Genomic DNA, 27803 nt, shown 5'->3' with positions numbered 1-27803 from the left:
ATGTTATGGCATTAAAAGCGCTAAAGGAATCCATGTACATGACTTACTTTTCCAATCTTCCTGCAAACATTTCCATCACCAGTAAATATGTTTACAATATGTACTGAAACACTTGACGTCATTCCAATTAAAGATAATTGCGTGACTGATGCAGTTGTCACTCATCTATGAGGCACCTGTGCAGCAGGCCATGTATGTATCATATTGATGGGAACCAAGTTCATGGGAACTTGCTTGTTTTATAGCTCATTCAGTTTTGTGTTCTTGTTGATTGTCAAGAATGTTAAATTAATTGTATCATTGATTATCTGCCACAGACCAAGTTAAATTGGTGTGGTAATGAGAATCCAGTTCTTCACATTTACTTCATAGTCAGCAAAAAAGTTTTACATAATAAACGGTTTATTCACAAAGAGCTATGTTATCGACAATCTTGTACAACTGAGAAGCATGTCTTGTTGGGCAGATTGTAGATTTTCGACCAGTAGCTACTTGCCTGATACGTTCACTGCAGGAGCATTTTTTGCATTTCATTTCCGCTGTAATGCGGCTGCCACGGTAGGGACTCGAACCCACGACCTCATGCCACACCGTGCCACCACCACGCAAGACAAAAGACGTGAAAGCAAGCAGCACCGGTTTATTGGCAGATCAGGCTAGGAGTGGGGCGGTGGTGTGTAAGGTGGCACGTACGGCTGCACGAGGTGCCGGGAGAAGGCGCGCACCTGCTCGGCGCCACGTACCTCCTGGTCCAGCAGGGGCAGCCGCGTCACATGGAAGTCCTCGTACAGGTCGGCAATCTGGTCCAGGTACTTGGCCTGGAGGCGGCAGCGAGCGGCGCACATGCGGCAGGGGTTGCGCTCGGGGAACAGCAGCTGGTTGACGACGATGTTGTGCGTGTCGATGCCGCACTTGGTCAGCTCCTGCACCAGCCGCTCGGTCTCGTAGAGCGAGAGGAACTCGGCAATGCAGATGCACACGAAGGTCGTCTGGTCCGGGTCGCGGAATTGGGCGTTGACCTGGCGGATGACGGGCAGCATCTCCTCCACCTTGGAGGACATGGCGTCGGCCGTCAGCTCCTGCAGCCCCAGCAGTCCGGCCACTTGCGAGATGAACGGGCTCAGGTGGGACTTGAGTCGCAGCAGCTTGCCCATGCCCTTTTCCATGACCTGCGTACAGGGGCAAGCGTGGGAACAGTTTCTCGTTGGGCTAGTTGGTGAAACATAGCTATTACGAGAGAGGTGCAAGGACCACTTGGTAAATACCGACAATGCGACCTACTGCTCCCAGGGCAAAACAAGAAAACAGAGAAAAAGCCCTTGGTGCAGGCCCATTCATCCAACGTACAGTTGCTTGCATGGCCTACAGATAATGTGACAGAACAAATGGCACCAAACAAGTAACACCAGTTCAGGTAAAGCACCAGATGAAGAAGTGTGTCCTACTTCAGGTGACGGTGTCATTATGTTGCCCTACTCATACAGCTATGTTTTATGAACACAGAAACTTAAATCTTCAAGTTTCTTTCTTTTATACAGTGCGGTCCACAGTTAAAGGGAACACTTAAATGTACAGCTCTCATTCTTGTCAGTTGACAGGTGTGCCGAAAGGAGTCAGGGTTACCAACCTCAAGTTATCTGCTGCAAATCTAGGTGATTGTACTCTTGCAAGAGAGGAACATCTGCACATGCTCTGCACTCAAGTGTTTTCTTTAACAGTGCCCCCCTCAGTACCTAGCACTGGTATTAGTCAAAGACTGTGTAGTAACCAGTACAAAAAAAATTTTTTTGTGAGCACTACAACAACCTACTGAAACATGAAACATTTTTCCTATAGCCCATCTGCTATGTTGTCGAGAGCAGTGGTAGCACTGCAACTAGCTGTTGCTGTTATTCTAAGGGTTTCTACATCCCAAAGTCAACACTCTCAACAATGCTTATACCTTGACAATAACCATCACTCTTATGCGCTTTTCCATCAGCACAGTAGCACACAGTAGTAACTGTTCCGGTACAAAATGCTCAGACAAACAGGACGTTCCAATGGGAATGTATCTGACGTAGTGTGCTACATAAATGAAATGTAGTTATGGAAAACGTCGATGTTGTGGTGCATTAAAGCGCAGTAACTCCCGTGAGAAATGTGTAGCACAGCAATGTCTGCATCTAATTGTAGGGTGCGCAAGTTTGGCCAGAAATACAGGCATTCCGTTGCTGCCTAGCACAGACCGCGCAAAGCAAAAGTGCTGCTACCACACAATGTCAGGCTTCATTGTGATTTTCACCTCTGCAGGCACTAGGCGCCACAAATGCCGCCTGCAGTGCGAACAGCACTGCTCACTGAATACCTTGAGAAAGAACAAAACAGGGACCAAAATATGCAATGATTCAACAGGCAAATCCAATGTGCCGGACAGCATGCTGGAAGACATGCCAGGACAACATGCTGCTTTGTCTGTGACAAAACCATTTCCTCAAAATAGTGCGTCCCAGTTTAAGTGTGATCCGGTATTCCATAATTAAACACTACAGCACCACATTGTCTTTGCTTGGACACCTCACAGAGCATGTGTGACAGCAACCAAAGTGTGCAATGGCAGCAAAACATGTGCATAAATTACATCAGTCAGTGTTTTACTCCCACTACATCATGCTCACTGTTTGACTCACACTTGTGCGCTGCTATTTACAGTGAAACACACCAAACAGACCAAGTTGGAAACTCATGGACAATGTCTGTTCATGCAATCTCTGGAATGTTATGACTTCTAGCACCTGTCCCATCATTCCCTCACCTATGGGTAGTCTTAACCATACCTAGCTTTTCATGATGTGGCCACATGAGTAATGACCATTTCGGAATTGCGGGCCAACACTTACTGTTCAATCGTTACCGCCACACTGTAATGCTTTCATAGCCAAGCATTTACCACATATATGAGAAAAAGTTTTGTGCAGCCAGCACTGAAGTTTCAAAAAAAGAAAGGAATGACAGAATTAACAAGTGAAATAGGGTCGGAAAGCACAGCTGTGCTAAGCTCTGTAGATCCATCTGCCCGAGGCTGATCAAAAAAGTCGCTTAAATGTGGAGACAACAGAATGGAATTTTATCCTGGGTATTCTTCAGTCAGAAGTTCAGCATGTCTTTTTTAAAGATCAGCAAATTACCCTCACACGACAAATGGCACATTATATCCTTCAGTCCTTCACATACCTGCTGACCTGTGAACTTTAAAATTCGTACAAATCCCACAGAAATGACACTGGAATGAGAGGGTGGATTAGAACACAACAGAAATACAAGTTTGCCCTGTGCACATGACTTCTGAGGGGTACGTACACACTTCATTAAAAGTGATTTATGTTCACACCAATAATTTGTTTTAGTGGGCCCACTGGGTTCTCTGACATGGTGGTACCAGCGCGCTGCAAATAAATACTCTGGACTTCTCCTCCTAGTCCATTGTATTGCTTTGCAGTGAATCGTCACACCTTTAAATGCTGCACGCAAACAGCAGCAAACTTGGAACAGGGGAGACTGACAAGCAGTGCATAGTTCTTAGATTACGGACACTTTTTCGGTGGCTCTGTTGTAGCCAATTTTGCCAGCTCCAGGAACTCCAAACAGCTCGCTTGAAGCAAGTGCCCATTTGATGTCATTTCACCAACAATAGACTTCCAAGGGTACAGTTGGTGACCAATGCGGGAAACATCGCAAACAGGCCTTATTTTGCATAAAACATGCCGAAACATTCGTAAATTGGTAGAACGAGCCCAAATTTGAAAGTTTTAAGGAAAGTTTACGAGAAATTGTTGGCTGGTATGCCTTGGCCACTCAACATTAGAAGGACGATATGTTGCAATGTGTTTCATTTGCAGCCTAGCATAGCCCGGAGCTGATATATTGCACATGTCACAGCTCAGATGAGTCTTGCAGTGACACTACTGCTAAGTGCCAGAAGGAAGGGGAACACATTGACTGTAGAAAAGCTATTATAATAAATCAGTTACGGTGCGCTGCAGTTTGTCATTATTTCCTCTAGCATTTAGAGGTCTAGGAGCATGATTTAATGCAAAAATACGAATAGCCGAAGATATCATGCCAATACCCCTATGTAACGTCAGCATTCAAACAACTGCAGGAGTTAGGGTAAGACGGTGCGCCAGGCGTTGAAAAGGCCAATGAGATTTAAAATATGTGCTGGGTTCCGTAGTATGTCAGGCTCGGAAACAATAGTGCGACACGGTCACTTCATGTGCGCTAACGGTAGCTATCCAGGCAGCATGACAGCATTGACCAGCATATGATGTGGAGACGGGTGTCCCACTTGACTACTCCAGACCATATTTGCACTGTTTTCTTCACGCAGTTTCACTGTTTTGCTTACTGCGAGACTCAATTTAACTGAAAAACAGCTTTTTTTTTTTTTTTAAGGTAGAATACACTGCTGCATTTTACATGTGACGTTAGTAGCATAATTATGTGCAGTTTATTTTTACATATGCAAAAGCTCATATTGCTAACGCGCCTCATTCTACGCAGTATCCTTAAAGTCACATGCGATGTGCGTGGTGTACGCACCTTCGTGAATAATCCACTACTGATGGAACAACCTGCCAACACCAAGACTCAAACGGAAACCAATCCGACACAATAACGGCCACACTGAATGCGAGAGTCGACGGTGACAGACCTTGGCCAACGAGCAAAAAGTGGCACCGCCTATAGTAATAATTCCGGGGCCCTAATTGAACGAACAGCGCCGCTTCGGTGAGTGCATTCTGTTATCACAGGCTCAACGGGGCGGACTCCAGCAATTGGCCGCGCTTTTGTGAGCAGCCCGACCCTTTGATGCACCTGCTGAAGGACCCGTCGAGTGATGTATGGCGGCAGTAACGGGACGGCAGGGCAACTTTTACAGCTTTTGTGATTCGCAAGCCTACAGCTGTCTGTGGCGGCCCGTCAACCTGTCGTTGTTCTTGCGACAATTACCTGCGGGAAAGAGAGCAGGCGCAGCGTGTGTCCCGTGGGCGCCGTGTCGAAGATGACCACCGAGAAGTTCATGCTTCGCACGAGCTTCATCACCTCGGCGTAGCTCATGGCCTCGTCGATACCCGGAAAGGCGCCCAGAATCTCCTGCATCATGCTCTTGCTGGCGCGGAACGGGTCGCCTTCCTCGAAGTACTCGTCCGGCAGCTCCGAGAAGCCCAGGTTGGGGTCGATCTCCATGGCGTACAGGTTCGAGAAGCCATTCACCGGAGTTGGCACCTTGGAGAACTTCTGGTCGAACGCGTCCGAGATGTTGTGGGCCGGGTCGGTGGAGATGATGAGCACGCTTTCGCGCGTCGCCGCCAGTTGCACGGCCAGGCTGCAGCTACAGGTGGTCTTGCCGACGCCGCCCTTGCCGCCGACGAAAACCCACTTGAGGGACTTCTGCTCGATGATGTTCATGAGCGAAGGCTCGAGCAGGCCAGCTGCCAACGCCTTGTCGCCCGTGTCGGACGCCATCGCCATGGGCCGCTGCCCTCGCAGGAACGCGGCTGGCTACCCGGTGCTCGCCTACGCTACCGTTCCGCCTCGGAGCGGAGACGCTCTTAGGGCAGGTGAACCAGGTGAACACGTCGTCAAAGCCGCAGCGCTGGTCACAGATGCCACAGATGTGCAACGCCAGCTGGTCCAGCGGTTGTGATCCATTCACATCGGGCGACGCATCACATCATGCACGACCGATGGCTGCCAGGCTGCGGCTACCGATGGCTAGCAGCGGCTACCATTTACCATCGTTTGCACTTCCGCTAGCCACCATACTTCCGCTACATTTGATTGGCTGACGCCATCTTTTCGACGCGTCTGCTATGGCGTCTGCTCTCCGCAAGGCTAGACGTTTCCGCTGAAAACCTAAACCAAATTAAATGCTATGCATATTTCTATGGAGCCAATATGATGGTTAAGAGGCTAATCTGTAGATTATTGTTGCCGTGTAGCATAACACTCGAGCGTTGTGCAGAAGAAAGAAAAGGAAATTGTTAAGCGGCAGGACCGGTAAAATGGAGAAACAGCCAATAACTTCGAATGGTGAAAAGAGAGAGCAAACAAGATCTACATGTGACACTAACAGGGAAGCAAAGCTGACGTAACAACGTGGTAGGTGGTAGTGTCTTAAAAGCGTGGTAATCTCAAACTGGCAAACGTCAACTTGACCGTGTGCAGACTACAGATACGAAACTGCACAGGTAAATAAAGGTTACTTTTTATTAAGAAAGACGTTCTCAGTAAATAAAAAAAAGTTATTAATTTGTTGTAAACTTATTTGAACTATACATTTTAATTTTTTGTTAAAATTCGTACCAAAATATTAGTCCACGTGAGACAACATGGCTGCGTCCACATCATCGCTGATGCTGTACGTAACAGCAGTTCAGTCAGTTTACTGTGCTTTGTCGACGCTGTCCGTGAGTTGGTTCTTTATTCTATGGTGAAACGGGAGATGTCAGACCGCAGAAAAGGTAGCTCAAGAGGCTCCAGCGCTTCAGGTACCAGAATGTCAACTGCAAACTCCGCTATCAGCATAAACAAATTTTACAGCGGTGTGTTGTTTCGTAGTTTGACGTGTCGGCTACGAAATCACATTATGTTTGCGATTTGTGTTTTGGTAACATCAGCATGGCTTGCAAATGAGAGCGTGAAATGCGAGGTTCCATAATGTGTTGGCCAATCGGCAATCGGGTGACGTAGCTTGGGTGTTTAACGTTTACTGGAAGGTATATTGGAATGCTATGTGCCGACATGTCTTACATGACCGAAAGTAAAAACGACTCGACAAGTTTGCGTGTACATTAGTGGAACTCTGAGGGAGCGTTTCAATGTAAAATGAGCACATCCGACTGTAATTAAGAATTCACCTGTGCTTACATAATGTACTAGACTTTCGGTCGGTGCGGTATTGTGTTCCTGCTATTCGCAATAAACAGCCCAAGTGCTACTTAGACCACTGGTATAGCCTCTGGGGAGTATGCACATACGTTCACGCTCAAGCGCGTGGCCGCATGACAAGGAAACGATAATAACACAACAGCTGCTAAGTGGACGCTACCGTGCTGAATACTGTGTTGTCCAGGCGACCTTGTGGCTTCCACTGCCCGCAAACATTTTAATGTTTTATTTTTTCCAAATCCGGCCAGCAGGGCACAGTTGGCAATTATTTTGCATCACAGCACACCGACTTGGCACTCTGTACAGAAGTGTGAACGACCGTACAAGCCTTGCCACGATGTACGCCGCTGTGATAGACGGCTAGTGGCTTGTCTCTGTTAGGAGTGCCTTTAAGCTAACATTAACCCGTTTTAGTGCTTCAGGTTAATCAACCATTGTTTGCACTGGCAGAAGAATGTAGCCAGAGATGTATCTGGGTCATAACTCTACAGCTACGATGTAAAGCTGTGCAACACATCCAAAATTTTGTTTTTCAGATAAAAAAAGAAAAAGGCTTCGTTAGGAAATTAACGGTGCTGTTTATACTTGCTGACACTAGCTCTCCACAGATGAATAAAATAAATAGACAGCAAAAACCATATCGGGATTAGTGCAAGCATGTGTAAAATCTTTCAATATTTTGTCAAGCTACGCTTTGAGACGTAAAGTGCACTTGTTCTTGCAGTTTATACTAGTGTCATTAAATATATATGACCAGTTCATCTGTGATACAGTATTGTTGCTTTCCTTACCGTAAACGAACTGTTCAATGAACTTGTTGCTGGTTGTGCAGTGAGCTTAAAGTGCTCATATATTATTATTATTATTTTTTTTGCATTTCTCTAAATTTAAATTTTTCATGCAGGTATGGCTGAGCTTAAGCATACGCACCTTCATAAAGTGTATTTAATTGATATATTTACTGATTGTAAAACATAAAATGCACACCTGCAATCAAAGGTATTCACAACAGGGGTTCTCTGGGAAAAAATCTGAATGTCTTGGCCACCGAAACTGACAACTTGAAACTAACACCTGCACTGCAATGTTTGCATTGCTAAGTCTGAACTGCAGTCATGAGTTTCATGCTTACATGCCACGGCACCGATGATCTCTTTTTTTTTTTTCAGATCCTTCGGTTTGAATATTTTTTGTGAGTTTACTCTGAATTGGCCTATGATGTGCAAAATTTCACGTACAAAACTAAATAAATAAATACATTTCATTCACCCTTTTAGGAAATCTATAAGTTCAGCTTCTCATGCTTTCATAATTATTGCTCTTATTTGAATGAACTTGGAAATGTTGGCAGTTATTGCATCACCATGCATTATCTTCACAAACATTAAATTGTTTAGTGATCAAACGGTGATGGCATGATGTGATATCAAACAGTACTCTTCATTTGTGCTGCTCACAGGAATAACACCAAGGTTGACACATTCTTCAGGTTTGGTCCGCGTTGATAACTTGTGTCTTGCAAGAGAATCTTTGGCTCCACATTTGAAGGAATCATAATGGGGACACAGAATAAATGTTTTCTTTTAGAGTGAATAGCTTTCTTTGTCTCTTTTCTTTTGTTTTTTCTTTTGTTCTCATGGTTGGCAGTGGCCGGCAGTTGGTGGTCGTTGATCAATGGTCGGCGGGCGGACATAGGCACCGGTGCAGAGTGTGCCTACTTTCATGCACTGGAGTGGCAGTGGGCATTAGTCACCAAGTGCCAACGTTTTCGCTCTTTTGTACGCACGGACTATTGCGTGTGGGTTTCAACGTGTGTGGTATGGTTTAGATGTGGTAGTTAGTTTGCTCGCTCAGGGATATCAGCTTACATCAACAATAATCGTCTGCACCATTTTTATGCTGGCGAATAGTGTACGTTTAAAGATGAGTCCAGGTACTGACACATGACTTCCAAGTTGTACAAACTCTACCACATGTTTTCTTGTGTGCGAAAAGACGATGCTTAGCAATTGTGAATGCTGGGGAAACACTTGAGAGATATCCTCATGTGATACTAAAGGTCACCGCAAGATTCTGTGCCTTGTTGTTATCAACATTACTGTGACATCATGGCACAGAGTGAAATTCATGTCGCAGTAAGGCTAGAAAGGATGGCACTTCTCAGGCGTTTCTCCTGACTGCACTTGCCTGTGGCAGTTGCAGCAATTGCAGTGAGCCAAGTGAGAAATCGGGCTAGTTGGTGTTCATGCATATTGTAATGCGTCTAGTGCAGCCGAGTAGAATAGCCAAGATGCGACATTTCAGCTTTGATACGGAAACAGAACAAAAAAGAATGCCACCGTTATTAGTTGGAAATGGTGCAGGTCCCATAACACTGAGAACCAGTGCAGTGCTTTGGCATGACCTCCGAGGCCAGGCAGTGCCAACAGCGTGCTGAATATATGTCGGAGGCTGTAGTGTGGGGTTCGCATCATACCTGCCAACCATCAAGTACACGCGTCGTGTGCTTAGGCGCTATCTAAAGGCTGTTAAATAAGAAAATTGGACAGTTTCCAGACCTGGTAACTTTGGCCAAGATTGGTTCGGTAGAATATGCCACTTATTTATAACTAATGTAACCGAAGTGAAATTTTGTTGCAGATTGCATTTATAGAAGTACTGACAGAAAATTCTTGTCTCGTTTTTATTTCTCAACTGGATAGCTGTCAACCCAGTAACTGCGCTCTCGATTCCTCGAGAGTGCACAACAATGGAGAATCGTGTTACCGTTCAATGCAACCAGTTCGAAATGCGTGCCAAGTGCAGTGCGGCTTTGGACAGGTAAAAGGATACTGTCGATGCCGCTGAAACCTTACATGGCAGAGTTGCACTTCCAGACACCACTGATGTGTACACACACATTATTACCATGCTGCCGAAAGTCTAGTGCTACGATTCAGCACTTGATTCAGTACTTTTGGCAGCATGGTCATTGTGCAGCCTTCAATTGCGGCACCGGGTCGACCGACAGTGGCACTCTCGAGTTGTTTGTGACGTCACATGCCCGCCACCTCCACTTTCAGTGACGTTAACACAGTTTAATCTGGTTACAACAAAGTTGGATCTGATATGAAAATGCCTTTGTTAAATTTGATATTCAATATAATCATATGTTTGCTTCATAGTGATATCAGTGATGAACATTTTGTATTTACTTCATTATATCAGATAATTCGTTGTATCAGTGTTTGTTATACTGAGGTTTGATTGTAGTCTCCCTTTTCACGTCTGTAGCAATAGTGCATTTGGCTCGGTGGAGTGGGTTGTGTAAGAGGTGCTGTAATAAAATATGTGAGGTGCTCTTGAGGCTTAGTACAGCAATTATGGAGTCGACATCTGCCTAAAAAAATATTTAAAATATGCAAGACACAAAATGCTCACATCAGTTTACTGTTTAAATGACATGACACTTCCGTGTTGCATTCATTCATACATTTGTTTTATTAGTACAGTTCTGTCAGCGTCTTTTTGACAGCCAAGGCAGGTGTGTTAACACCACGACCGGCTTTATTACTCGCGACCTGCTCACTACGCCGGCTCCTATGGCGGCGCGTGTCCGCGCAAATACCACGTGACTGTTCAGGAGGGACGGCGCGCCGCAACAGGTGGCGCCACAACTTACCCTTATTTCGGCAGCGCCCGCCGTGCGCTTCTGTTAAATTCAGTACGCTTGCGTTATCGTGTTGCCGGTAGGCCGAGTTAAACCGCATCGTTTTTTAAGCACGCACCTCAAAGACGTGTTAATATTTATAAGATGCAATAATCGTGGACAGCTTTCTGTATACAGTGGTAGTTAAGAGCGCGAGCTGTCAGCTAACACGCTTAAGTCTCTGGCTCATGAGCGTGCGAGAACAGCGCAGAAGCAGGCGTCTCGCGCTCGTAGCAATTCCCCTGCATGGCCACAAAAAGCTGTACCCGACTAACGGCTGATAGCGGTAATATTTTTCTTTCTCAGCGCAGCAGTTTTGCAGCTAAACAAGCTCAAAGAGCGGTTGTAGTGGTGGGCGCGGCTCTGGTGCTACTCGAGCGGCTTTTTTGCGCGTACAGCTGCACAATCTCAACATGATTGCTTCTGCTCTGTACCTAGCAGCATCCCAGGGCGAAGCCGCGCTACTTTCCGCCAATTTACGGCAAAAAGCGCGCCATGCACACTTACTCATTTTCAGGAGCATTCACCCGATTGTTAATCATTTCAAGACGCACTCTACATGAAAAATGAATAAAACCAGACTAGAAAAGCTTGTTTGCCAGACACAATAGCCGGTCGTGGCCAGAACTTTTATTTCAGGTCAGCCAGATCCTTACACTTTTAGGACCTTTCGAGATTTCGGTTTGGCATTAATTAATTTCCGTTTGGCGTGCTCTTCTGTGAGATCAGAGGCAAAATTAGACAAAAATGGCCTCATAAACTTGTGGACAATCAGCTTTAGCAGTGCCCTTCTGTGAGGCTCTGTGGTATCCTTCGAGCACACAAACAGCGGATTTTTTGTGAGTGACGGCAGCACTAGGTCTGCAAACCTCTTAAGCGGCGTTGGCCCCCTAACAAGCACAGGAGCCACACTTGATGCAGCACCTTCCAGGCGGCTGACGAACCCTACGAAAGCTAAGGTAGGGTACGATAGCCCTCCCCGGTCCATGCCTGCTATGATGGCAGTAGTGGTAGACTGAGAGGCTGGCGCCCTCAAATTATTCAGGCAGCCCTCACATGCAATGCAATCTTGCACGGCTCTGACCAAGAAGCCAGCAATCATTGCCAGTGTGCTGGCTCGAAGGCTTCGTTGAGGGGCACCTGAAAGAATGAAGGCGAATTGGAACTTAATGACACTTACTCTGAAAAATGCTATTGGCAGCATTTCAGTCCTAAATCAACCTTTCGCAAGCACAGTGCCCAAATATTGGTAATATGTCCTTAATTCATGCAAACAGATAATTTGTCAATGGCTATAAGACAGCTGTTTAGGCGACAACACTTTTCGGAGGTCACCGTTCAGGCACAGCTAAGTGCAGAATGAACGCTGTCCCTTTCTCTTGGTCGAAGCCTCAGTCCTTGATCCCTTCGTTCAGACCCTAAAGGTTGTTTTGGGAGAGCACCTGAACTCAGTTTTATATCAATATCTCTACTTTTCTGAGAAGCAGAATCCTTAAAACTCGATTTCGCTCGATTTGCAGAGCGGAACGCAGCAATACACCATCGCGGGCGATGATTTTTACTGCCTACGAAATGTTCAGGCTCTCAGCAGTAATTGCGTTCTTGGCACGTATGCGGGCAGCAATCAGAACAGCCGGAAACACGGTGTTCAGACGCGCACAAAAACACAACGAGGAAGCCGCCACTGCTACCGCTACGCCAGCCCGCACTCGGCGTGGGGGTAAGTTGTAGCGCCACGGAGAGCAGCGGCGGTCGGGCGAACTAAGAATGAACTAAACAAGCAGTAAAAAATCGGGGGCTACGGAGGCGGCGCCAGTGAACAGGTCGCCAAGTAATAAAGCCGGTCGTGGTTAACACAAAGCATAAATTTCCGCAATCAAACTGCTGTGAAGTCACAAGACGTAACAAAAGATTATATGCACAGCTTGCAATGGGAAAAGAAAGATGATAGCATAATTTAAGCTGTTCAACACATGGTTCATCAGTAGAATAAAAGCATGTTGCACAGAATTAATGGGGGCGGGGGGGGGGGGGGGTAGAAAAGGCAAGTCAATTGAAATGTATTGTGAATGTACAGTGTAAGCAAATGCAAAATTTGCAGTATCACAAGGGATCATTGAATACAGACAAAAGTGCTTTCATCGTAGGCATGTTCACATCATGTGGCAACTGGTATAAAAACAAATGAAAACCGGAATTCTTTCGTTTGGGCAATAGAATGGTCATATTTTGTTTTGAACTATTTCTAGACTTGTTAAGACTCCATATAAGCACCGAACTGAAGCAACTGAAGACAGTTGACAGTGTTCAACATCATTTTCAAGCCATGTAATTTTCGCCATGACTCGAGTGTAGGGAGGTCAGATTGATTTTTTTTAGATTGGTTGCAAATATTTGCCAGCCGTAGGAGTTATATATTAAATGGAGGGCTTTATTTGGTTTGCTTTCTAGGTAAGCAATATTTATTTTGAGTTAGGGTTACACATGATATCGGCATAATTGAGCACAGGTCTTAGTAACGACGTATATGCCACCAATTTCATTTTGCTATATTGCAGTGCTTCAATAACCACAGTCATTTTTGTGCTGCAATATAGCTATATCTTTAAACATGACAGTCACATTTCACTGCACTAGGTAGTTATACCAGGATACTTATATTGATCTACCCTGTTAATTGAGACATTGCTAAGTGAATAGGTATACAGCAGCGGGTTTTTCTTTCTCCTGAGTGTCATCTGGGGCACATTTCGAAATGTTAAGGCTCATTTGCCATGTTTTGCACCAGTCACTAATTCCTTGTAAAGGTTGTTATATGGTGCGCGTACCTGCCAGCATGTGAAGCCTAAAATTTGTAAAATTCTGCTGACACGATGTCAAAGCAAAAGAGGGTGGGGTTGCATGCATTTGGAAAATGCTTGCCCTTAGCACATGTCCTTCCAAGAATACGCACACACTTTATTAAAGGTGAATGAACTTTAGCTTGAATATGGCACTCATAAGCAGCAACAAACCTGGCCCAGCAAATAGTGATGAGCAACACGTTGCTTTCAGATTACCGTGACTTTTTCAGCTGCTGCTTCAGGAACTTGTCTGCCGTGTAAATTTCGAGGGGTACTTGCTCGAAGCAAGTTCCCCTTCTTTTTACTATAAGAACACTTCCGACAAGAGGTTTGGGGGAATGACCAGTGAAACTGTTTTTGCAAACTCGAAGCGAAATTAGTAAATTTCACAAAAAACTCGGGAGACTTGGCAGGTATAAGTATGGTGTGGAGTCGTGGCGTGACGTGGTGTGGCACCCACGCGTTGTGTAGCCCAGACCGGTGCCCATCGGCGCTCTTTCATGGCAGGCGGTGGAGACAGCGCAGAGCAGCGGCAGGTGTGTCTGGTGCATCTTGACCTCGGTGTCGGTGGAGCCGAGCGGCTGATGGTGGACGTGGGCCTGGCGCTGCGGTCCAAGGGAAACCCCGTCCACATTGTCACCACACACCACGACCGGAACCACTGCTTTCCCGAGACGCTCGATGACCAGTTCAAGGTGGCGTCAGTCTTTGGGTGCTGTGCGTTTGGGGCATTTCCATGTGCTGCGTTCCAGAAGCTTTATTATTATTTTTTTTTTGCATAGTGCCGCAAATCTGATTTCCAAGTAACACATCAGCAGGCTGTAAACTCAAGTGTTATTCATTGGCAATATACTGCTGAAGAATTTGTACGTTTTTTAATCTGTGCTACAGGCAATGTGGCCTCTTCATCACTGTCACTTGTACACGCCTCGTAATCAACATGAAGAGCTCATAATAAGGTCTTGAATCTCTGCATCGTTAAAAAAAAACAGTGCGGGCTTTGTCGTGCCATCTGTCGTACAAAAACAAAAGTCAGGCATCCAATTTTACTTTAGCCAACTTCAGTGTAGACAGCATGACCAGTCTTAAGATGTTTCTCATTCACGAATCATCTCGAGAAAGGCGGGGAATGTGTGGAAAGTGTGACACAGCTTTGCTCGGGTGCTGCGACGGGTGTGTATCGTCACCTAGACAAGCGCATTCGGGCACTGTACTGAAAGGCTTAAACCCGTACACTGCTGAAGCACATAATTGCTGACTGGGACAATGTTTCTATCTTCAAGCACATTCTTGTGTAAGCAGCATTTATTGTTTTACTTGCGTTAGATAACACCATCAAACTTCTATATAAGAAGTTATATATTGCACGAAAATGCTTTCAGTTTCATAAGATAAATTCTTTAGAAGCGTATTTATTAAGTGCTTCTATTAGAGATAAACATTCTGCTATATCTGATAATTCATTGTTTAATTTCATTATATCCAAATCATTCATTGCATTTGTGCTTGCTTTATCGAGGTTAATTTTCTTTAAATACCAAGCTATCATTTGGTATATAACAAACACATCACAAAAGTTTAAGTTTGTTATGGGTATGTTGAATTACCTCACATATTTAACTATGATTTTTAGTGCACAAGCCTGTTCATTATAACAAGGTTCGACTGCATTTCGACCACCAGCAGTTTCCATGCCTCTTGCGGTAGAGGAGTCCAGTCGTTCTAGGGCATCGGGGAAAGGAAGGTGGGATGTTCATATGACTTGTGGTGTTAGGGGAACGGAGTGTGTTATGCCATTCCCATAAAGTATGGATTGTGTTGGCGTACTGACAAATACCAAAGCAGCTGATCACTAAAAGAAGCCAAATGCAGGCCTAGTGGCATCTGTTAAGTCCCTTTCCTTAACTAGCAACAAGGGCTTGAGCTGCTACGAGTGAACAGCAGGTGGTGCAAGGCCTAGATTCTTCAGCAGTAACCTACTAGAGCGAGCTCTGGTACTGTGATCATTCAGATACCACGAGAACGATGGTTAGTACAAGGATTCGTCAGATCTTCATGCTTGTGGCTTAAAAAGTACGCTGAGGAGGTTTTAGAATCGGAAGGTTTATGGTGGTTTGCAAAGCTGCCACAGTATAATTGAACTCATTAAGTTATTTTCTCGATTGTATGCGTAGCAGCACTGTAATCAGCGTTTAAATTTTAGTCGAAGATTCGCAGCGGTGAAAGACCAGGTGCAAGGATGACGTCAACACAGGGGTCAAATGAGCACTCATACGAGTCACATGCCTTGCCGATACCCACGATGACGTCACAATCATCTTCATCATCCGAGTCCTTTAACTGAACCTTGGCACCTCCCGCAGATGCTGCCGTGGCATTTTAAACAATGATTTTCGTATCAGAATTATTGAACTATAATAATTCACTTGAAGTTGACTTTGAAAAATCTTTCGGCTTCCCTGTAATACGTTCTTGTGTCGTTATTCATGGTGCTTTTATCTTCCTGTATTTTGCTAAGCTGTTCGAAGCCAGAAGGACTAAGTTTAGCCCCTATTCAGTCATAAATTGTGAAGCATTGTCAATAAATGTGTGAAAGTCACATAATTTTATTCCAGTGCCGTAGACTCCATAAAGAAAGAAAGCCCTTGTAATTACACAGTAATTAACTATTTACTTAATGTATAAGCCATAATGTTGCATTTTCTTTAACTAAAAATTTTAAATCACGGGTGCAAACCACACATACAGGTTAATTACTGGCTGCAGGCATGAGCAGGAATGAAAAACGGCTACTTCGCCACAGTTGACAGAACGCGGTACTTCGCACATCCCGGTACTTTGAATGGTAGTGCCTTTAGTGAAAGCAGTCATGTGTAGCAGTACTCTGTAGTCAGAGGTCAACTTGGATAACACAGGGTGTTCAGAGGCATCAATTGACCTACAGCTCAATTTCTGCGGATTTCTTTTCTTGCCACTGTACCAGACAGAATTGGTTAAAAAAAATTTGCATACACAAATATGGAACACTGTGAGTGAAGGAGTTCGGCAAATCGAAACATACAACAGGAGTGCAAATTTAAGCTAGCTGGTGGAGCAACATTCCCGAGAAATACAGTGCAGCAACAGGACCAATGAAATACGAAACAAGAGAGGCACCGACTCTCAACTGCTAGATTACTCACAGGATAGACTTGTATACATACAGGCGCCGACAAAAGTGGTATACTCTGCGCAGATTGCCACTGCAGCAGTGTCGCTCGGCATTTTGGCGAGCTGAAGCACGAAACATTGACACAAGTCAAGCAACATGCTTGCAGATAATAAAGGGCACCCATTGGCTGTCTCGATCCCAGATGCTGCCTGTAGATGGCGTTGCGAGGCAGTTTGCCGTTGCTCCAGCTCCTGCTGCGTGGAGTATACCACTTTTGTCGGCGCCTGTACATGGCAGAAGGATATTAAAGAACGAAAAACGAGCTGGCCAGCAATAGTGGTGAAGCCATGCGCGCTTTGTCAGACGGATGAGTACTATATGAAAACAAAGTATCAAGAAAACTAGGAAAACAGGCAAATAGCTACCAACCAAAAAGAGGCAACAGCAGCAAACAAAAGTAAATGTGACAGTGGTAACAGGGGGATGGCAGGTGACGATGCAAAAAAAAAAAAAAATCTAGTTAGCAAGATATATAACTTTCTTCTCAAATAATAATGAAACTGAAGGTGTTCTGATGCATGCAGGAGTTCTTTTTGATGGTGTACGCCTCCCTCATGGCATTTTCTTAGTGCGCAGGCCCGATCGAAAATATTTTATTTTTAATCAGTTTGAATCTTCACACAATCAGTCATTTAAGCACCTTCCAGTTTGTCCTACATTTACTAGCCGTTGTACCCATGCTGGATGAACTGCCATACTTCCAGCTCCTGTAAACGTTAGCACCAAAGCTACCTCTAGTAAGTTTCGTAGGAGTCAGTATGGGTGGGAGAGGTTTGTGAGTGTGAAGTTTACGGTTGCAGGGTGCATTAGTGACTGGCCATCTTCCAGGTGGTGGTGGTGGGTGACTGGCTGCCCCGGTCAGTACTGGGACGTTTCTACGCTCTGTGCTCATACTTGCGTATGATGGTGGCTGCCCTCTACGTTGTTTGGTTCAGCGACATTCACCCCGACGTCATCATATGTGACCAGGTGAGGACCGCACCGTCAAATTATATAACACATAGAGCTGAACTGTACTGGCCAAACAGAATGAAAAGCGAGCGATACGGAACAAAAGTATGACACCTCTTAGGCGTAATTCATTATGCCGCAAGTTGCCGTGGGGCTCACTCTGGCTCCAAAGGTTGGTGTTTTGTGAATTTGTCACATGTACAAATGAATGTGAAAATAGAAATATGCTAGTCATCGTGAAAATCTCTTTTTTTTGCATTAATTTCACCTATTGTCTTTGAATGTATGCTTCAGTGCTATTGGGATTGGCATTTAGCACAATGGATGATAGAAAAGAATGGTTTGTTCAAGTTGCTCTGAACATGCTGTTCACTCAAGCTCAACATGTACAGGCGCCCAAACCTTCAACCCTAACGTGTGCGAGCGGCGACTTTTCCATGCGTCAGCGCCGTATGACGGGGCAAGGCTGGAAACAGCCTAGTAGACGATGGGCCCAGCTGAGTGCGCTTTGTCCGCATGCGCTTAGCCTCAGACTGTTTCCAGCCTCGCCCCGTCATACGGCACTGACGCACGGAAAAGTCGCTGCTCGCGCATGCCAGTTAAATATTTGGGTGCCTATACAATCCGAAGTCTCCACATTCCCGGTTGCATCATCTGCATGTTGGCTTCTGGCCTGGTTACACAGCTTTAAGTGTCTTGAACTCGTTGATAATTCTGTATTTGCTAGCTGGTTTGGTTGATCCTTATTGGCCATTCATTTAAAGGGGTCCTAACCACTCTTTATCCAAGTCAAGAAATATATTTGATGTTACATTAGAATATTTCCGAAATACCTTGCCATAAAATGTTCTTCAATGTGTTCAGCAGAAGTGGAGTTATTGGCAATCACACATAGTGTTCGTGGTGCTTGTGCTCCTTCTTCAATGATTTGCAATGCGAAGGCTACGGCAGAGTGATGTGTGCTCCACCTACTGAACATTACCGTGGCGTGCAGTTCAAATTTGATTTTGGATGTTCACGTAGGCACCACTAGTTCCGATTTTGGCACCTGTTGCGCACCAAATGTGCCAAATGCGGTTGTACTCAGCAAGCTGCTGTGTGCTCAGCCAGTGAACTATTCGAAGCATCCCGCGGTGGCCGCTGCATCCACGCTGCAAAGCAGACCGCAAGCAACATGCAACTGCAGCGTTTGCTTTGTGCAAGACAGGGCTAGAGTACGCGCTCGTGCTCGTGTGCTTCTGTCTGGCTGTGCTACATGGTGCGGACTGGCTCTGTCCTGCAACGGCTTGACCGATGGATAGTAGCCACATCCTTCTTGCACATTTTGAAGCGCTATCAATAGCTCGAGCGTTACGAAGCAAACTCTGCCAGGGCACCTAACCAGGAACGGCTAGGAGTGAGCATGAGTGACCTTAAGTTTTGTGTGGTTTGAGGAATAGTTGAGTGTTCAAAACTAGTCGCATTTAGTGAGACCTGACGGCTACGACATGAATAAGCAGGGTGACCAAAGTTCAATTCCTACGCGACCAGCCGAGCATGAGCAGACGATAGTTGGCTTGTTCCGGAAGTACGTTATTATTTGCGAAATTTTAAAGCAGATTTTCACTTGTATTAAACTGCATCAATAAATACACACAGTATTAGTAGGAAGAAATGCACTGATCCAAACACCCTTCTTGATTGATGTCAGCTGTTGGCCAATGGCAGCCGCATATGGCAGTCTGCTGTATTACAAAATAAAGTGTCCAGGAAAGAGTGGTAAGCATGCTTCTGTTGAAAAGAGAGAATTTGAAAGAAAGGTGACTTTGCGCTCTGCTTGCGAGGTCCATGCGCTGCGCACGATTGCAAAATTTGGCTGAGCTGTTCACAGCAGCATATGCTGTCCGCAGGCTATGGTTCTTCAACAAGCCCGTGGGGTGGTTCGGGGCCCCTCTAATCATGAAATTCTTACAGGTGATCCAAACCACGTGTCAGCCAAGTTCTTTTACAGTTTTGCATGTTAGTCTATGGCCATCAAAGTGCAGCGACAAATTCTATAAATTCCAGAACACCTGCATCAGACCCAGTAAAATTTCTTGACTCTGCAGGCTGTCTCACCAACTTTGTACAGTGTTTTGAGAGCTGCTAGAGAAGAGAACTGAAAGAAAGGCTCTTCTTTCGTCCAGCTCTGATTGCCGTCTGTGCAACACCATCTGAATGGTAGCTTCACGGAAGATCATCTGTGCACAGTGGGCAAGCCCTCCTTCGTGTCTGTAGCACACAGTCAGCTCTTGTTACTGATTGGCTCAGTACCTATGGCACTCCGCTGCTGACAGGAGGTCACAGGTTTAATTCTCAGCCATGGTGGCTGCATTTGGATAGGGGCGGAATGCAAAACATCTTACGCTTGTGTGAAAACACTGTGCTTTCAGGGCATGTTAAAAAAAACCCCGGTGGTCAAAATTAATCTGGAGTGCCCTACAGCATGCCTCATAAACGCACTATGAAATTTCGGGGCATTCAACCTCGCAATTTAGTTTGATTAATTTAACGTAGTGTAGTGCGCCATGGACATTTGTGGATGATAAGTTATAGATAACAGTTGTCAAAGGCATAAACTGATTGTTCGAACTGGAGCGGTTTTCATGACAAGCAGTTGAGTACAATTAAGTGTCAACATTCAATTGGCTGCAGCAACCGCAACTTGACATGTTGCTGCTTCAGGTCAGTAAACGTCACGGCCACGCTCTCCTCGTTGGCAGGCTGAACACTAGGGAGCGAGTAAGGTGCATCACAAGAACGCTTAGAGACTGTGACTAAGAGTCACACACTCATTGATTTTGCACACATGAATTGCACATTCATTGATGCATGTTCATTTATTTAGTTCACACAGCACAAGACTCGTCTTACTTTAAGCCATGGAGGAAGGACTAGGAGAGAGCATCACATGACAATCTTGAAGCCTAGTCATAAAGAATGTAAAGGAAATTCTCATGCGAAATAGGCCCAAACCATGTGATAGGCAAGCGGTGATTTCTAGCTGCCGATCATGCAGAGAGTACGAGGGAGAGTGAGTGGCAAGGGCCGATTATGACGAGGGCGTCCCCAAGAGCTGCCACGAACCAAAAGCTGCCTTAAAAGGTCCGACAGTCATGGAGGGCCGATTTCACAAGAGTCAACTTGCAGGTGCGCGCCGTAGAGAAGGAGGGGCAGCATCAAAGGCGGAGGCTAACTGCGGAGGCTAACTGCCTGACGCTATGCTCCTTCCTAGAGTTTTTTTCTTTCTCTGTACTTTAAGCATAGCTCAGTTCGTGAGTTTCCTTTGTAGCTTTGCGTTAATCACATATGGAAGACAGCTTTTACCTTTCGTGAATCTTCCTCCACTGTCCGGAGAAGTCCTGGGCTCGATCCCTTGATCAAGGAAAATTTTTCTTAAACTTTGAAGTTGAAGATACTGCAGGGCGGAAGGAAAGAACTAGGGGGGAGTGTTGCAGAACACAGTTGAAGCCAAGTGTGTCAGCTCAACATGTGACCACGTTGCGGTAAGTTCGAGCATCTTGCGCTGTTGTACTCGGCGCACACTGTGAAAAGGTGATGGGCGAGACAGCAATGCGTGGATTGCACATTTCAAAGATGATGATAAATGTATGTGTTGCAGTATAAATGACTGAAGTTGCGCAGTCAGATGAAAATGTGCATAGGGCAGTTGGCAAGGCGCCCGAACAATTGTGTGTCGATTAAAACCTACCATGAACCCAAGCGCATTGGGACGACTATGCCGAGAGTGACGCATTGTGCCAGCTATCTGAGAGAGAGAAAAAGAGCAGGGGATGGCTGCCCAGAGAGTCGACCTGCGACGACTGCCTGCAGGACGTAATGCTCCCTCCTAATTTATTTCCGTGGCTCTATGGCTTTCACAGACAGCTGTGCGAGTTTTGTTTGTCGCTTTGTGGTACTCTTGTCTGGATGGCTATTTTTCCACTTTCACCAAGAAAGACGTGCCTGTACTAAGAAAGAATGTCTTTGACTTTTGTCTTCCTGTGCAGGTGTCTGCGTGCGTGCCTATTCTCCGGCTGTGTCGCAACGCTCGGGTTGTGTTCTACTGCCACTTCCCCGACCTGATGCTTTCGAAGCCAGGTGGCCTGCTGAAAAGAATCTACCGTTGGCCAATCAACGCGCTCGAGCAGTGGAGCACGGGATTTGCAGATTCTGTGCTTGTCAACAGCCACTTCACTGGTGAGCGCCTGCATCGTGGGGCAGAGCCTTGGCCAGGAATAGTGCACCTGTCTTAGAAGCACCATGTTTAAAAGCAGCCTATCTATGCTTTTACTGCAATAGAAAATATACGCACATAGTGCAACATCAGCATCGAGTGCTGGTTTTGTGTCTGTAGTCTGTACCGGCTGTCCCAAATAAATGTTGCCAAGAATTTAAAAAATAATGGAGGGCTTTACATGATTGGAAATTGGTGTGTGTTGATGTGCGTTTTTCATGAACGTAATTAATGAAGTTTGCTGACTTTTAATTAACTATTTGATAAAGCATTAATGTGAGAGTTGCAGGGGAAGTCAAGAAATGACCAAAGAACAGCATTTAAGGCATCCTAAGCCTTGTGTGGCTATGTTTCCCTAAGTAAAAAGAAAATGCGTGTCAAATTTAAGAAGTGCCACATGAAAGCCCATTCTCATGCCAGTGATGGCAGCGGTCTGGGCACAAGTACACTCAATAAGAAGTTAAATTCATGATTGACAATAGTATTGATAGCTTTGGATTCTTTGCCATCACTCCAGCATGACAGTGTGCCATAAGGAAGAAGAACAAGGACATGCAAGGGGCTTGATTTTTTTCATTAGTCAAGAAAGGATGTTCCACATCTGCTGCCTTGGCCATGAGTGGCACTGGCCAATATTCGCAGGGCTAATCTTGCACACATGTGAAAATACCCAAGAAAGCAGCTGGAAGGATGGGCGCCACATGTGTAATGTGCAAGATGTAGGTTTGGCCCCCACTAGTTGCAAGTTACACTTTTGTCCACTTTCATTTTCCTTTACATTATAATTGTGATAGCAATTATAGGGATGCTTTAGGTACATTTCTGCCATGGGTGCCACCGTCACCATCATACTGTCCCGTTATCGACGGTGCATGCGCAGCTGGCATGCTGAGTTTTAGAGTGTCTTCAGAGGCGCAGAGCACGTTTGGCTATAAAAGAAAAAAGCGAAGCGCACATGCTGTCAGCACTGTGGCTCAATGGAAGAGCCAGGACACTGTTCTGCATTCTGTTGCTGGCATGGCCGTTGTGTGTGTGTGCTGATGTGAGTGGGAGCAGACAGTAAACGCCAAGCTATCTCGTATGTCACTGGGGGCTGGCCAACGCCACCGGTTCCCTGTCGGTCTCGTCTCGTGCACCACCAGAGCATGACGCCTTTAACACCATTAACAGCACTCCTCATCATGCCAGCGTTGTGAGATGCCTGGTAGCTGCCATGGCACTGTTTCTTGCACCCACCAGCAATTGCTTTGTGTGCTGCATCGTGCCATGTCACACACGCGCACAGTTAGAACACCGTCCAAGGAGTTCAAACATGATGCTAAGCCTTGCTTTTACTGTTTAATGCTTTGCCCTTCAGGTGCAAGTGCCAGATTTCCTTATTTTTCGCATTTGAAATTAACCTGACTTTAGAGTGGCTATGACAATGTGCAGTAATCCCAGGTGTGTGTTTGCTCTGCGGCTTGCAGGGCGGGTATTCCGAGAAGTGTTCCCCCGGCTGTCCAACGTGCAGCTGCGTGTCCTCTACCCAGCGGCTAGCCTTTCGGCCGTGGAGCGCCCCTTGGAGGGAACCCTGGACGAACTGGGCATCGACAAGCCCCAGGGGGCCCTCTTCCTCTCACTGAACCGTTTCGAGCGAAAGAAGAACCTTGCATTGGCACTACGTGCTGTCGGTGAGTGCAGCGTTTTACCCCCATCAGCCTGCACTGTGGGGCTGTTTGATTGTTCAGAATTAATTCGTCCTATTCTGTGTGATTCATCATGGTCTGATACCGGTGTCATGTGGTAATTGTTCCAAATGCTCCAAATGTTCCAAATAGTTGTTCGATCAACTCAACAACTTAGAAAGGCAGCAGCTTGAATGGCCGTTGAGTTAGTAGTCAGCGTAGTCGACGGAGTTTCTTAAAACCATATCTCTAACGCCTTTAAGCCGCAACCATAATGCATGCAATTTTAGAGTGACCGCGACAGGCGACAAGTTTGGCCTTCATGGAGGGCGGCCCATCACCATCACTTGTTGCCAAAATTTCCTGGTTAAGCCAGGAAATTTCACTAGTCGCCTGGTAGTCCGTGCAGCAGCTTCCAGCGACAGGCACCAGCAACATGGCAGCATGCAAGCCACCTGCTTCAATCTGACTTCACTCTTGCTACTAGCTTTCTAATGTGGCAGCAGGAAATAAATGGTAAAATCAACCTTCGTTTAATCTCATCTCACGCTTAGTACAAAGAGTTTGCAATGTTTCGTCATAGTCTTTTCTTTTTTTAAACGACCAGATTTCTTTTTATTTTTGACGCTGTAGACCTAGGACGCTAGTGAAAGCTGCTGAAGTGTTTTAATTTGTACCTGCCAGATGGCAGCACAGCATTTAATGCTGGTTAGTACTGGAGGTTAGCGTAATCTCGAGTTTCGGAGATGCATTGAAGTGAGAGGCAGACAAAGATTCGTTCCCTGCTGTCACTGCTTTTCATGATGGCGTCGTCCCACTGTGAGTGACCCCATCAGCCGTGGGGTGGAGTGGACACAAAAGCATGGCTGGCTTCGTGTATTGCCGATGTGAAGATATCCTCAGCACGACCTGAAATGGTGTCTTTCGTTGCCAACTTTCAAGTTCAACAAAATAACTTTTTTTTCTCATTCAACCTTGCTTTTTCCACTGCCCGACAATTCCGAAAATTTTACGGCCCCTTCCATATAACAAATATTAATCGGCAATTGGACTTATTTGCATAAAAGGGCTAATTTCCTTTGAATGAAATTTCAATATCACGAAGCAAATTGCAGATTTTACCCACTTTGTTATATTGATGTTCAACTGTATAATGAAGTAAAACAAATTTTTTGTGCATGTCTCGAATATATGCTCGTAACAGCTATTGGACACAGCGAAGGTATCCTGGGGTTGGCAGCGATTTCATTATAATAAGGTATGACTGCAGTAGTACACCATTACTCAAAAAAATTTCATTAAATTTGGACTCGTTTTTGCAGAGCTGGCTTCCCGCGAGATTCCGATACACCTGATCGTGGCCGGCGGCTACGACCCCGAGTGCCGCGAGAACGTCGAGCACTGGGACGAGCTCGTGTCGCTCGCGGAGCAGCTGGGCGTGCAGCAGCGGGTCAGCTTTGTGCGGTCACCCAGCGAGTCGGCCAAGCTCCTTCTCCTGCACACGTGCCGCGCCGTGGTCTACACGCCTGCCAACGAGCACTTCGGCATCGTGCCCGTCGAGGCCATGTGCATGCGGCGCGCCGTGGTGGCGTGCAACAGCGGCGGCCCCACCGAGACCGTGGTGCACGGCGAGACGGGCCTGCTGTGCGACCCCACGCCCGAGGCATTCGCCGCCGCCCTCGTGCGGTTGGCACGCGACCGCAGCCTGACGCAGGAGATGGGCGCACGTGGCCGGGAGCGGGCCGAGCAGGTCTTCTCTTGGCAGCGCTTTGTGCGTGAGGTGCACGAGGTGGCCTTCGGGGACAACAGACACGAGCATCGGTAACACCCTCCCCTGTGCGTCACACTTCTTGCTTTCATTGGTGTTTGTAAGCAGTGGCTGTAGCGCGGCAGATAAAACGGCACCGAAGGACTGCTGGGTAAGGCAGGAAAATCGCGACCACTCTATAGAAACTCTTGTCGTTTCCAACTAAGTGCGGTTTATTTCGGCCACTGTTTCAAAACCACCTTGACTCTTCCCTCAGAATTCTAATTAGAGACTGTAACTTATACTGCAGGAAAAGAAAAGGCGGTATGCTTGTTGATGTCAGACCATGGTTGTTTCACGGCACGGTCTGTCCATCTCTTGGTGATGGTGTGCTGCATGTCAGCCATGGAAATTGACTCAGCAGTCCTGCCTACTTTTTTTGTCTAAATATAAAGCAGTGACATGTTCATTCTAATATGAAGCTTTTTTGTAAGATCACCAATTCAAATGGGCAGCTCCCACAGAAATAAGCCCAGCTGGAAAAAAAATTTTGTCGAAACGCAACCTGCAAGTCGTAGTCTACACTAAGGCACAGTCCTCATGTTTTCTTGTCCTTTAGGGCCGTTTTGTCTCCTGCCATATGACTGTGATACAACTAGCCCAAAATGTTTACTGCTTGGCTGTTGTAGACACCTTTTACAATAGCTTGTGGCTCAGCTGGTTTGCAGAGGCCACATTCTAGAGTCATCACTCTAGTTTGACCAATCCTAGTAGGGCTTCAGTTTATGGAACTATGAATTCCGCGAGCAGCACAGACAGGAACAGAGAAAATATGCGTGCAGTGAGCATTGCCACTTCTGCTGGCAAAAAAGAAAGAAAAATATGTGCCTACACAAGAAACATCGTTTCTAGCTTTAAAAACATATCGAACATAGAAATTGAAGCGCACAAGCAAAATCGCCATCTGTGTCATTTGTCAATACACTGATTAAACATTCATTTGCTAGTCAGCAGTCTGTTGCATCTTTTTTTCTTTCTGTTGGCCTTGCTCGTGTTGCCCACTAAATTTATTGCACCGTGAAATCTCTTGGCTTCAGGTCGGCGTGACATTAAAAAGAAGAAAAAGTTCCTTATAAGCATTCCCCTTTGAGCGGCTCTTAATCTTCAGTTTTGAGCCATTTTTAGTAATTGATGCGACTCTTTAGAAAAGAGCTTCTGCAAGTTGCTTTTGTTGTCGTGTCTACAAATGCATTACTTAAGCGTTTTAATTGCTCAGAGGATTTAAATGTGCTCGAAAAGCCTTCTGTAAAAGGCTGAATCGAAAACAGTGGCTGCCCGGGGGCCTTGCAACCAAGGATGGGCTGCATTTCGTGGTAGTACACTGCCCAGACATCCAACAGTCGTAGAGTGGGAAAAAACAAAAAGCCGCAGGCGGCTTGTATTCAGGTGCAGAAACAAAAAATTGACAAATGGACAGTGAACTCATTCATTCCGTCTGGCTCAACTCTTCAATTGTGTGCTGTTGTGTGCATGAGAGAGTGTGTAGTGTGTTATTTAAAAGCGCCGATTGTTGTGAGCCAGCCAAACAGTGTTGCGTTTCTCTGCTATTTCAAATTGAGGGTTTCTACTGCAAGCTTCATTCATTGCCATGACTTTTGTGCTCACAAGTGTGCTTACATCATACCGTTTAGCATGCTGCTTTGTGTGCAGAAGGCCTCGTGCAAGCTTAATAAAGTGTTGTTATACCACTTTACCTGTTCTTTCTTTCTGCATGTGTGTGTGTGTGTTTTGTCACAATCAAAAGGATGGATTTGAACACTACATTTTTTATATCTTGGCATTTCAGTGCCAGTTTGGCCTGTGCATCTGCTTTCATTGTGATTATACCTTCACGAAAGCGATACAACCTTTGACTTCTATCAAGACCATCATCTTGGATGCCATCGTTTGGGTGGGAGGCAGGTGGACTCTACGGCATGTCTGCATGTTGCAGGTTTTGCCATTTGGCAAATGGTGAACCTACAGTCACAGCTGAAGTTGAAGGCCTAACCAAGCTGTGCGAGACAACACAGTCACTGTTGAGGACTACAGGTGGCGAGATTTCTGACTGCTGGGCCACCTGTATGCAGCGTGGCAAATCGGGAGACACAGTCACGCGTGGTGCAGGTTGATATGAGTTGGTCACCTTTTATTGATGCGTTTTTTGTTATGCACTGTACATTGGAACAGGTGTGTTGGATCTGCAACTATCAGCATTGTCTCTATTTATATTGCATCCCATTGATGAATGCAAGCGCTTGCAGCCCACAGTATACTGTTCGTTATACACACGAGAACTAGTGGGACTTGACACTTCACCCTTTGCTTGACGCATTTGGTGTTTCTTGTTTCCTTCCTGTTTAACAGTTAGATGTTTCTTGTTGCATTTGCGTGTAGGATTCAACTTCACTGTCGTAAATCAATTCACGTGGCCACCGACACGAAATCTATGAATTGAGAGGTCAGCGATCA

The 27803-nt window shown here is 45.8% G+C and overlaps 2 protein-coding genes across 2 annotated transcripts; one reads left to right on the top strand and one right to left on the bottom strand.

Moving 5' to 3' along the window:
- Positions 1–620: 620 nt before the first annotated feature.
- Positions 621–5756, bottom strand: LOC142560786 (ATPase ASNA1 homolog). Its single transcript, XM_075673138.1, has 2 exons — positions 4993–5756; positions 621–1169 (listed from the first exon to the last, which is right to left on the bottom strand). Exons 1-2 carry the CDS (start codon positions 5512–5514, stop codon positions 657–659), a joined length of 1035 nt encoding a protein of 344 aa, XP_075529253.1. The 5' UTR covers positions 5515–5756; the 3' UTR covers positions 621–656.
- A 616-nt stretch (positions 5757–6372) lies between these two features.
- Alg2 (alpha-1,3/1,6-mannosyltransferase Alg2) lies at positions 6373–27041 on the top strand. Its single transcript, XM_075673118.1, has 6 exons — positions 6373–6533; positions 13972–14159; positions 17504–17644; positions 21655–21844; positions 23348–23551; positions 24868–27041. The coding sequence occupies exons 1-6, from the start codon at positions 6473–6475 to the stop codon at positions 25368–25370; spliced, it is 1287 nt and encodes a 428-aa protein (XP_075529233.1). The 5' UTR covers positions 6373–6472; the 3' UTR covers positions 25371–27041.
- Positions 27042–27803: the final 762 nt, after the last annotated feature.

The sequence above is a fragment of the Dermacentor variabilis genome, chromosome 10 (genome assembly GCF_050947875.1).
Source record: "Dermacentor variabilis isolate Ectoservices chromosome 10, ASM5094787v1, whole genome shotgun sequence".
Classification (NCBI taxonomy): Eukaryota; Metazoa; Arthropoda; class Arachnida; order Ixodida; family Ixodidae; genus Dermacentor; species Dermacentor variabilis.
The sequence above is the reverse complement of the archived record's forward strand: the minus strand, read 5'-3'. Positions and strand labels throughout refer to the sequence as shown.

Bases quoted from the DNA above. Each gene is read 5' to 3' on its own strand.
- Alg2 (XM_075673118.1), top strand. From the start codon at position 6,473: ATGGTGAAACGGGAGATGTCAGACCGCAGAAAAGGTAGCTCAAGAGGC. The intron at 21,845-23,347 runs GTGAGCGCCTGC...TGCGGCTTGCAG, and splicing joins TGTCAACAGCCACTTCACTG to GGCGGGTATTCCGAGAAGTG. The intron at 23,552-24,867 runs GTGAGTGCAGCG...TCGTTTTTGCAG, and splicing joins ATTGGCACTACGTGCTGTCG to AGCTGGCTTCCCGCGAGATT.
- LOC142560786 (XM_075673138.1), bottom strand. From the start codon at position 5,514: ATGGCGATGGCGTCCGACACGGGCGACAAGGCGTTGGCAGCTGGCCTG. The intron at 1,170-4,992 runs GTAATTGTCGCA...CCCTGTACGCAG, and splicing joins GCCTGCTCTCTTTCCCGCAG to GTCATGGAAAAGGGCATGGG.